Consider the following 12,183-nt stretch of genomic DNA (forward strand, 5'->3'; position numbering starts at 1 on the left):
AAATACTTATTAATGATGCATCCCATAATCCATTATGCATTGTCTTTTCAGTATGCATGGCATTTGTCATAAAAACTGTACGTATTATAGACGAAACAATTATAAACTAAAATATTTTTGCAAATGAAAAATTACCTTCGGGAATAGAAAAAAAGACCCCAGTTTATATTCAGAGAGACAATGTCCCCTTATGAAGTGTGTGCAAGTAATTTTGATTATCGTTCGTGTAAATTATCGCGCTCGTAATTGCATGGTGAATGGGGAAGCACAGGTGACGGGACTTTTATTTTCAACGAAATTGAAGGAACTATATTTTTACGTTATCTAAAGCACGTGGTTTGCAAAATAATAGGGAACAATGTACCGAACACCATTTGCTCGCGTTCTGTTTATATTTTAGTGTTTTCTAGCTCACGTTCACAACCCATGTAGCGGCACTAAGTATTGTCGGCACACAGTCATGTTACAGATGAACAAACATATTAACTGGCAGCTTTTAGATACGCATGCATGTCGTTTGTTAGGGCATTGCATAAATGAACAAATAACAATGCAAACACCGAAGCTAACAATTTTATACACATGTCAGTGCGAATTGTAAACGTTCACGTATTTTGGCAAACAAAAAAATGAAGGTTGAGCTAAAGTCACAGTGACCATACCACGGGGAGGATGCAAAAGGAGCGGCTTCTATGGCAGCCGAAGGCGGTGTGTAGCCACTTCAAAGCTAAACAGCCCGCGGCCGTCTCATTATGTCCGTCACTCAGCCTGCCTGCAGGGAAATAAGGTGTCTACATACACGTGTGCCGAGCCACGTGTTTATTCCATGCTCCCCTTTGCTCCCCGACTCTACCCTCCTTTTCCTGATAGAATATGCCCATCTGTTTGGTACGTTTTTTTTATATTTCATACGCGGCACATTAAGACCCGCAATATCCTTCGTCAAGGAACAGTCTCTCGGTTTGTTCAACACATGTAAGTGTCTTCTGTAGCTGATGAGAACAGCCACTAAAGCTAGACAGGTTGGTGACAGGCTGCAAAGAAATTATAATGTTGTGTAAAACAAGTGTTTTAAGATTGCAATGCCAGCAAGAATTCTCAGCATGCTTTGAAATGTGTTGTTCATTATCTTTGTTTTAATTCCACTTTATATATTTGCATATTCTGTAGTATTTTTAGATTTCCAGTGTTCATGAATCACAATGTTGTTGACAAATTGCAGTTGTCTGTAAAAAAATCCCGAGACTGCCAACAGCCAAAATGTTCAACACAAAGTATACGTTTCAAGAATTCACTCTATGTATGCCTTCATAGTAAATATGATGCTGCCTCCATGTTATGTTTCACAAACAATGCAAAACATTTGCCCAACACGCAAACCTTGAAACAAGACATGTACGTTCATTTAACACGCAGCTTTCGCAGCTGCTTGTGCAGTGCTGCTCTGCCGGTTGGGGCGCCACAGTGCCGAGATGTTAATTACCTCGCCTGGGGTACAGGAAGTCGTGGGTTCGATACCGATCCTGACGCCTGCATATTGGGAGCTTGCATTTTCACTCTCCCCGTAGTCGCGCCGATTTGTCTCCGGGTCCTCCGGTTTTTCCCTCCACATTTAGAATCAACATGCGTTTGGATTATTTGACTGCTGTAAATGTCCACATGATAAGCCACTTTGTTGGGCTATCATTCGTATATATGGCTCAGCGGGCCTTACCTGATTGATGAAATAAAATAAAATATTAATAGTTGTATAGTTTATAGGTTGGGCCTGCTTGTTGAGGCTTCCTCCTCTTAAGCTCTCGCTACGGACGACTGCAGATACCTTCAGGAGTTGCATTCAACAGCTGCGTGGTGATAGCGTGACAGGAAATGCTCAACACACGCAGCCCGACTGGGAATAGTACACCTGGAATGTGTGTTGGTTTTATATGCTGCTGCTGCTTTGCGATAACGAAAGCTTTTTGGCTACTTTGGACTTGACTCCATTGTCCTTGCCTTGAATTTTAATTCTACGTCATCTCGATAGCAATTCGGTGGAATCAGAAAGAAGCACCAGCATTTTATTTCCTCTGTTGACATTGGCAAAGACAACTTGTTGCCGAAGTTTTGACACGGAGTGAGTAGTTATCGGACTGAACTATAAAACCGAACACCTGAGTTGTTTTACCGACTACAGTGCCTAGCAATCGTGGCAAAGTGATTTCTGAAACGGTCCTCCCCCCGAAGAAATCCAATTACTTTTGTCCGTCTCTTTACTTTTTCAATTGATCCTGGTGTACTTTAAACAACTGTTCTTGGTGTCCATATTGCGATGTCTGCTTCAGTTGTGTCCCATCAACAACTATAATTTGTTTCACAAAACTATTGTTTTGCTCATGCTATCTGGAGCCACTTTGCAAGCATAATGGTAACGTTGAGTTTTATAAAGTGTCGTCGGTCACACAAATTGCATCCCACAATTGCCAATTAACCACAGACAAGCTGGAAGGCAGCCAGTGGTGAGCCGGCATCAATGATTGCCCAAGCTCTGCAGTCCTCTATATATTAAGACATTTAAGTCAATTAATGAGCGTTTATACCATCATTTCCATTGTTACAATCATACTACTACTAATACTAATAAAACAGGCTCATATGAAAGTATGTATATGTACACATTTTCAGGATTATGACAGATACAAAATGTTGCCAGTATTTGGGGCAGAAGTCATTTTGCACAGTGCTATGCAAACTGGCACTTTTATCAGTACCCGGTGCACAAAATGTACAAAAGGCATAAATAACAACAGCAATAAACCCATTAGTTATGTAATAACGCATTGAGTCATACGTTAAAATATATTCCAATGCTGTTGATACATACATGGAATCATGAGGGTAGAAGAAGGTTATTAACTATTTATGTGAATGATATGCAAAACATTTGAGAATGTTACATTTAGGCTCACGGAGCAAACAGTGATGCACAAAGGAGATAGAATAAAACATTATAAATAATACAAACAAAATGGTAAATATTTATATTTTTAAATGTATTCCTGAATTTACAATCACTATCCCAAATAGAGAACAAATTCTAATTGCTCACAGGTAGAGGATCAAATAAAAAAAAGTCAAAGTAAACTCAATTATCTTCTTGGTTCTTTCGGTAAAGTCACGTAGAAGGGAAGTAATAAAATAATAAAAATAAAACATAATAAAATGAAATAATTCTCACGACGTTTCGGCTACAACGCAAGCAGCCATCTTCAGGTGAAGAAAGAAGATGGCTGCTTGCGTTGTAGCCGAAACGTCGTGAGAATTATTTCATTTTATTATGTTTTATTTTTATTATTTTATTACTTCCCTTCTACGTGACTTTACCGAAATAACCAAGAAGATGAATCCCTGCAGTCACGAAAGCTTTAAATCGAAATTTAAACTCAATTATTTTATTTTACCACCGAGATACATAGTTCCCTTTCAGAAGCAATTTGGCCACGAATGATAGCTCGACTTAATGGCACATCACGTGGAAATGCACTGCAGGCAAATACTCTAAATGCATATTTCTAAATGTGGGGGGAAGAAAATATGCAAACTCCAAATATACAGCAGGTGTCTGTGTCGGAATGGAACCCATGACCGCCTGTATAACAGGCGAGGTAGTTAATATCTCTCCACCATAACGCCGCTTGATGAGCATTGAGGCAGTGCTCATCTACCGTTCACATCTCTAAGTCACCGGTGGAAAATACACATTCTTTTTGGACAACCCCTGTTGACTACTCCACAATACGGTACCTAATTTTATCGCCCCCACGTGGGATGATGGGCTGAGTCAATGGCCAAACAGAATTTGACATTGCCTCAAGGTCATGGACGAGCACCTCGCGCGCCATCGCCCCTTTGTTGCGCAGGTAAAACACGACCCGGTTCTCATCAAAGCCCATGTCTGCGTTGCAGGGTGAAAGGCAAGAAAGGCGTGAACCTCCTGGAAATTCACCCCAGCAATCCAGAAGTATGGGCAGTCAACAAGGAGATCAACAGTGGAGCCAAGCACACAACGATCCTGGTGGAAGTCAGCAAGATGCCCTCTCCACCTGCGGCTAGGTTGGTCCCATCAAGCATTGCACTGTCATGAGGTTAATTCAAAACTGTGCACTAATGAATATCGTCGGACGCTATCGTCGTCAGCAGTGTATAACGGTAACGTAATTGACATTTGAGAACAGCTTCGCAGTGCCTTTACGACGCTGTCTTGAATGTATTCTTCCCTTTCAGAATTAACTTTTTTTTTGGCCTTTTTTCGTCTCAACTGTCACAGTCCTCGAGCTGGCGTACAAATTGGTACCGCGCGGGGTGATACACCGTCGGGAGGCATTCTTTGCTTTGTATGGCCAATTAAAGTGGGTGGCGCAGGAGTTGGAAAGCTGTGATTGGTGCCACGTGACTCGAATTTGCTTCCCGGCCACAGATATAGCAGAGGTCGCAAACGGGTTTTGATTCCTTACCCGTACCTGGCCGCACCAGGGTCGCAAACGGGTACCCGTACCCGAGTACCCGTACCCGGCCGGGTACGGGTAGGGTAGGGTACGGGTACGGCCGGGTACGGGTAGGGTACGGGTACGGCCGGGTATGGGTAGGGTACGGGTACGGCCGGGTACGGGTACCCGTTTGCAACCGATACCCGTACCCTACCCGTACCCGGCCGGGTACGGGTAGGGTACGGGTATCGGGTACCTGATTGCGACCTCTTGGATGAAGCCATGTTGCAGGTGCGGGTGGGTTGATTCTAGGAACTTGAATTGGGAGAAGAGACAAGACGTTGGGAAATGAGTGACAAACGGTTACTCACCAGTGACTCACGGTCTACCCGTACCCGTACCCAGCCGCACCAGGGTCGCAAACGGGTACCCGTACCCGGCCGGGTACGGGTAGCCAGGTATCGGGTAGGGTACGGGTATTGGGAACCCGATTGCGACCTCTGAGATTTAGTTGGTGGCAACTGAATATCAAAACCGGTTCATGCCCCCCCCCCAGCCTGATTACCACTAATTGTTTCGTTGACAAAGAAGTGGTACATCTGGGGTGGGCCCCCTGGTTTTTTTCACCGCTCGAGAAATATTTCAAGAAATTTGCCAGGTGCATTTGTTGTGAATTTCCAACATGCGAGTGATGAAAGTGCAGGCCGTCTTAGTGCAGATAAAATAGGTCGAGTGAAGGTTTCTCAGAAGTAGTTGCGTGTTATTACTAGCAAGATGTAATAATGCATTGCTCGTTAAAAGTTCAGATATCATTATTTTTATTCGGAATAAAATTGTGGGGAGAAAAAAACACAACGACATTTTTTTTAATGTAGAGATGGCAGTGGCTTCAGGAGGCATTTCTTTAACAGGAGATTGACCATGGCTAATCATGCTGTCGACGAATGTTCAAGCCAGGTTTCGAACCCGTATCTCTTGCGTATAAAGTCGGCCATCCTATACCGTACCCCCTCAGCAATGCATCCGTAATGGGGTCAAATAATGTACTTAAATAATCTATAATGTGCAAATTTGGGTGTGTTATACGAGGTGTCCTTATTTGTGGCATCCATTATTAAATAGTATATAATTAGACATCAGTTTGAGTTCGCTCAAAAAAAACTACACACACACACTTGGTAGTCTGTTCGTATGAATATCTTTTTTTTATTAATCTGGCGACACACATCATATTTAGATTTGAGAGTCCCAGGTGTTTGTTAGCATCTCTCAGCTGTGATTGTTTCACATACGCTGCTACGGCGCTGTTGAAGACCATTAAAGCTTTTTCGGTAAAGCTTGAGTACGTAACAAAACAACTCTGCAGATTCGTCAATAGCACTGCCTTAAAAAAGGTAGAATATATAATAGGTGATATTTTGGGCAATGATCCCTTCTCCTTAGCACATTAACACGATTTTTGTTCCTGGGTAGTAAGTGTTAATTGCTAATTGCGTATGCCTCAAAAGTATAGAAAATGGCTATAATTCCCCACAAACTTTGCTTTTGTGACCAGGACTTTACGTGAAGGAAAGACACAAATGCACACCACGTTTTCTCATTGAAAATAGGTACATTTCAAAATATCACTGTCCTGGTCGCAAAAGCAAAGTTTGTGGGGAATAATAGCCATTTTCTGTACTTTTGAGGCATAAGCAATTCGGAAATAACACTTACTAACCAGGGAACAAAATATAATAAATGTGTTCCACAGTGTTATTAATGGAGTGGATTATTCACTTTTCTTTTGTGTCCTAGTCACAAAAACAAAGTTTGTGAGGAATTATAGCCATTTTCTCTACTTTTGAGGCATAAGCAATTGGAAAATAACACTTACTGCCCAGGAACAAAACAAAAAATGTGTTACACTGTGATTTATCAGTGTGCTATGTTATCGACGAACTCGTTGAGTTTTTGTTTTGTTTCGTATTCAAGTGTTACTGGTAATCTTGAGTAATCTTCAACAACACAAAGCAGAAACGTCTGAAACGATCACGGCTGAGAAAAGTGTGCTTGTACGCCACCGCCAATGTAGCATCGCCAAACAATGTGTTGAGTATGTATAAGAAATACGTTATCGTTTCCACCATGCGAGTCAAACCGCTGTCTTATTATAAGTATTTAACAATGCACAAAACCTCATGAAAACCCGTAGATTATCTATTTCCAGGAAAAAAAGTATGTACCAAGATATATACGGATTTTACTGTTTAAAATGAAACATTTGACATAACATTATCAGCTTCTTCTTACCAACTGATCCGATATAACCCAATCAGAATGTGACCTGATATTCCAGATTTGAAGCTTTCGTGACTGCAAGGATTCATATTCTTAGGTTTTTTCGGTAAAGTCACGTAGGTAAAAAATTCAAATTAATAAAAGTAAAATAAAAATAAAATAAAAATCACGACGTTTCGGAGGCAACACAAGCTTCCGTCTTCATGGTCAACGGAATATCAGGTTCATATTTTTAGGTCACGTAGGTAAAAAATAAAAATCACGATGTTTCGGAGGCAACACAAGCTTGAAGACGGAAGCTTGTGTTGCCTCCGAAACATCGTGATTTTTATTTTTATTTTTTACCTACGTGACCTAAGAATATGAACCTGATATTCCGTTGACCGGGGAGCTGTAATTTAGAGGGATGAGAAACATTTCAGATAGCAAGCCTCTTGTGCAGGATGATCTGGGTAAAGAATCGACAAGAAAGAACGTCTGCATTGCTTCGTAGGAACAGCTCCAATGTCTCAAAATGTCCGCAACATGTCGGAACCAATCGTGCTCCAATTTTTGGGGGGAAAAATTACTTTTTCATCGTCTTCATTTGCACGTCTTGAAATGAATCATGAACATTCCGATTCACATATCAGTGTACTTCTGGATTCAGTAATCAAAATATTGCTTGATTTAGTCAGGATTGTTTCATACTAAACCAGTACTCTCAGTGGACGATTACTTTAAACTTCTAGAGTAAGATGTTAAAAGTGAGATGTTAAAAGTAACTGATGGACAAATCATATATAAAAGCATATAACCTAAAGAGATATTTTATTTTCACCTTTCGTTGCTATTTTTCCAATTACCATATATCCATTTTACTTTTACCAAACAGAGACATGCACATTACGAAAACCGACAGGTTTTTAATCCATCCTGCCAGTCTTGAAGCAAATTGCTTCGATGTCCTTTATATGTTGCTAAAGACAATTACAGTACCTTCGTGTTTCCAGTCGGAGATACAATTTAATCTACTGGCTAAGGAAGATAAATGTGATGCAGATGCAATTTCATTCCATCAAACAGAGGCAATGTACTTAAAGCATTTCTAACATTTTTTTATCTAACCTTTTGCACGAGACACGTAAGACCTGAGTCACATAATATATTTAAGCTGTTTTGCATTGGAATAATACAACATCGGTTGTAAATGCTAAAACATTGATGCAGGGATTTACATATAAATCAATCTTGAGCCATGCATGGGCTAATCTTTATGAGAATTCCGAACAGTAACAAAAATTACAGCGATATACTGAGGGATAAAAGTTCAATTACTTGGAATACGGACAAGTGTGACCAGGTAAGAGCTCATTGAGAATACAAGTCCTCCTTTAAAAGGAAATATGGGTTGAACACAGCCCAATAATCTCTCACATTAACATAGCCCAACCTTGGCACGCCCGCCGTGGAGGATGCTAAGCGATCTTACATTAACATGCACATTTTTACGTGGCAGCCCTTTGATTGGTGGAAAACCCACCACCGTCGCGGTCGCTGCCCACCACTGACATTAACATTGGCTGCTGACATTTGGGCTACGCCCATTTCAAACCTTTATAAATAGTTTACCTTAAGAAGCAGACCTCCATTTTTCTGATGACGACCGCTTGTGTTGCGATCGAAACGTCGTAGTTTTTTGTTATATTTTTTTAACCTATCTACGTGACTTTACCAAAAGACCCAAAGAATATGAATTCCTGCAGTCACGAAAGCTTTCATTATGTCTATACCTGTTTCGTGTAAATGGAAAAACAAAGGACTTTGTGTTGGCATATCCTTTTCACTTAACAAAAAAATCCATTTAACCAAAAATACGAGATGAGTATTGGTAGCAGTAAAAATTTAATTAATATTAAAGCTTTGATTCAACCGTTAATTTGGGGCAGAGTATATCTTAGATTATTATAGTGTCCTATAAACAAGTTTAATGGTACCCATTAAATGGTTGTGGGGATTGTTCACAATCGAATAGATGATATTCAGGCACAGATGTTTTAAACGTATGCCTCTGTAGTTTCGAGACAGCTGAGAATTAAAATGTGTTTCATCTTCATTTCTTCAAACATTCCGAAAATGGTTTTTTTTCACTTACCGTCAAAACTTTTGTGATTACGTGCAATAATTGTAATCAAATCCTTTTCCATTATACAACACATTATAGTCAAAGAAGATAAAGCACCCACAATATAGTTTTTTTGGGTTAGATCACGTACATATAAATGTGTTGTTAAACGCGCCACCACCCGACACAGCCAACTAGTAAGGGTTGTCACGTAAACAGAACGTGGCAATTCGTCACTAGTTCAGCACGCCGGTATGTTGGAGAGCAAGTCCACAACCTTTACAATCTTATTATGACGTTTCGCCAGTAATTACAACTAGCTTCATCAGGTGACAGCCAAAAGCATATGCAAATTACATAAAGCACTTGCAGATTCTAACCAAAAATATACACATGAAATATATGTGAAAAATTACAAACCATTTGAAGTGTGTTTCCATTAGATTCAAGCTGTTTTCTAATTTCCCTGATTGTCCATTAATGTTGCCTTTCATTTTATTTTTACCACAAAGAAGTTTAACAAAATCACCGCATAATTATAGGGGGAAAAACTGTATATATTGTGTTTTTAAAGCGGACTCTTGAGCAATGCCTCTTCTTCAGAACAGACACAGAGGGCAGAGATTGACAGGCGTATAGCCGGTGATCACACCTGACACTGGTGTCCTGCAGACACTGATGCATTTAAGAAAAAAAGTCGACGTAACCTCTACGGTTTGCCAAAATACATTTTAAAAAGGCGCCACACGAGGTTCAGAGGAACGGAATAGACGATAAATAACACATGTCGTTTTTTCACAATCCATGAGGTCCATGAAGGGGAGGCCATGTTGAGAATGTTCACGGGCAATGTTCACTGTCAATTTAAGTTGTCGCTGCGCCTATACCTATTATTGTCGAATCATCCAAAATGTGAACTCTATGATTGATCGCAGATGCAGACAACAACATATTGTCACACCTATTAACAAAGATTTAGCAATTATTGCTACTACAGGTAAGAATCATTTAAATAATTTTCTTGGTTACAAAGAAATAGTGACCAGTTTAGTGCATTCATATATTGTTGACCTGTTGAAGCAGAAGGGGTGGTGGCTATGGTGTAATGGATTGAACAATGACCTTGACATCCAGGTATCTGGTTTGATTCATTCTCCCGGTGCAGCAGTTGATACAATGGACACGTTTCCTAAATATGCCCCCACCCATTCACCTAGCCCAGGGGTCGGCAACCAAAATAACAAGAAGAGTCATTTCTTTCCAATTCGGTACAAAATTCAGTATTTCAAGAGCCGCAATGCATCTATGTACATACGTACATATCGTCAAGAAGCAGCCCGTAAAGAGCCGCATGCGGCTCCGGAGCCGTAGGTTGCCGACCCCTGACCTAGCCCCAGCAGTCGCACATGTGGTGTACACCAACACATGTGTACCGCACATGTGTACACCACACACCACAGTGTGGAGGAGTAGGCCAAATACCTTATAGAGGGGCTCTATAGAGCTCCGTCGAGCGGTGACCCTTATGCCAGCAGTGGTGTGAGCAAGCAGTTGCAGGGCTGCACCTCTATTTTAAAGAAAATAAAAATTAACCCGTAAAAACAAAGTTTTTCACTATAAATCCTTTATATGCGTGGCGGCTAGAGTCCACTCGTCCTCTGGCTTGAGATGGCTGCCACCTATGGGTCAGATGATTGCCTGCAACCATTAAGCAATTGGTAATTAAATATAATACATTTTTCCTAAAAAGTGTAAAATTTTGGAATTTTTTTTTCACGAAAATAAATTGTGCAAATTGTCAGCTCGATTGGATCACGGTAAGTGGGTTAAAAAACGACCGAAAGATTTGCACGGTCGTAAGTACGCAAGCAAGCAAGTAAACTTAATATAAAGGATTTAAAAACCACCACGAACTCTGTGCTCGGATGATGATCTGAGTTGGCAGCTCCAAAGACCTCATCACAGTGGAGTCGTTGTGCGTTTATCTGCACTGCAACGTGACTTGGGAATGGACATCAAGAAGATCACGAGCATTGGTATCTTTCAATATTAATGTGATTACCGATAGGCAGGCAGTAGGTCGCGACTTCTGAGATATGAATAACCGAGGACATATCAAGGGAAGAAACATATTTCACAACATCGAAAGAGGGGGGAGCTGCATGTAAATGCATCGTCTTTAGTGGTGCCATTATTAGGCAACTGACACAAACTGTAACGTTTAGTGTCCTTGGATGACTTTGCATACTCCTGGGAAAATCAGCACAAACGGCAACCGGAGGTAGATGCTTTCTGACATCGTATTAATAACTATACGTAGTGTCCATTATTTGTGCAGGGAAGTCTCACTAAGCACGAAGACTCGTTTTTCAGCAGGGATCTCACTTTTTCAGGATTATTGCAATGTCATTGTAGGGGGATTTTGCTTTACGTCTTTGTTTTATGTGTTTATGTTCACATCGTTAAAATGTAATTTGCTGTCATTCAATGATACATCCTGATGTTTGATTCATACGTAGACCACAACGGAAGAATAACATTCTCATTATTATTCACTCAAATTGAATTGCTTTATTGTTCCATCATGTGGGAAGGCAGCGTTGCTCTTCCATTATTTGTGGTAATCCCTCTTTAATTTAACAACATCATCTTTATTATGTATACCACACCTACATTACAATGCATCTGAAGGTGCCAGGACAACGGGGACATTTGAGATAATAACACATTCCTGCGGAGGGAGCTGGTAGGAACGTTGTGTTGCTCGGTCAATGGCCAGGGTCAACGGCGGCGTGGTATATTCCGCAAATATGGCCGACTTTGAGGGCGGGCACAAGCCGGCGTGAGTAGGTGAAACGTTGAGTTTTATAAGGGCATCACGGGGTGACCAGCCCCTCCCCACCCAGCCCCACCCCTCCCACCCCCCACCCAGCCCCACCCTACCCAGCCCCACCCTCCCCACCCAGCCCCTCCCCACCCTCCCCACCCAGCCCCTCCCCACCCTCCCCTCTCCACCCAGCCCCACCCCTCCCATTTTTGGATGCACGACGGACGGACACAATAATCCCCTGTGGGCTGGTGGAACCAGGTGGTTCCTACCAGTATAATTACCTAGTAAGGAAGTGAGTGCAGACCAAATACATCCTGGAAAAATAACAATACAGCATCCAGACAAGGTACACGGACTAACGAGAGTACAAAAATAATAAACGTTATTAAACGGACACTGAAGCTATTCTCTTTTACGGTTCACTTAATTTGAGGAAGTGGAAATAATGCCTCGAATTAATTTTTTTATTCATTTATTGTTGCCGCATTTGTAATGTTTGCGGT

General features: G+C 41.1%; 1 protein-coding gene across 1 annotated transcript in view; it reads left to right on the forward strand.

Moving 5' to 3' along the window:
* LOC144719646 (transmembrane protein 132C-like) overlaps window positions 1-12,183 on the forward strand; it is a gene marked incomplete at its 5' end in the record, with an annotated part of 78,956 nt that overhangs the window by 22,000 nt on the left and 44,773 nt on the right. The window contains one exon of the mRNA XM_078595783.1: window positions 3,946-4,092. Coding sequence (XP_078451909.1) covers window positions 3,946-4,092 — 147 coding nt within the window. The remainder of the gene's footprint in view (window positions 1-3,945; window positions 4,093-12,183) is intronic.

Source organism: Lampetra planeri, chromosome 6 (assembly GCF_965212315.1).
Source record: "Lampetra planeri chromosome 6, kcLamPlan1.2.h2, whole genome shotgun sequence".
Classification (NCBI taxonomy): domain Eukaryota; kingdom Metazoa; phylum Chordata; class Hyperoartia; order Petromyzontiformes; family Petromyzontidae; genus Lampetra; species Lampetra planeri.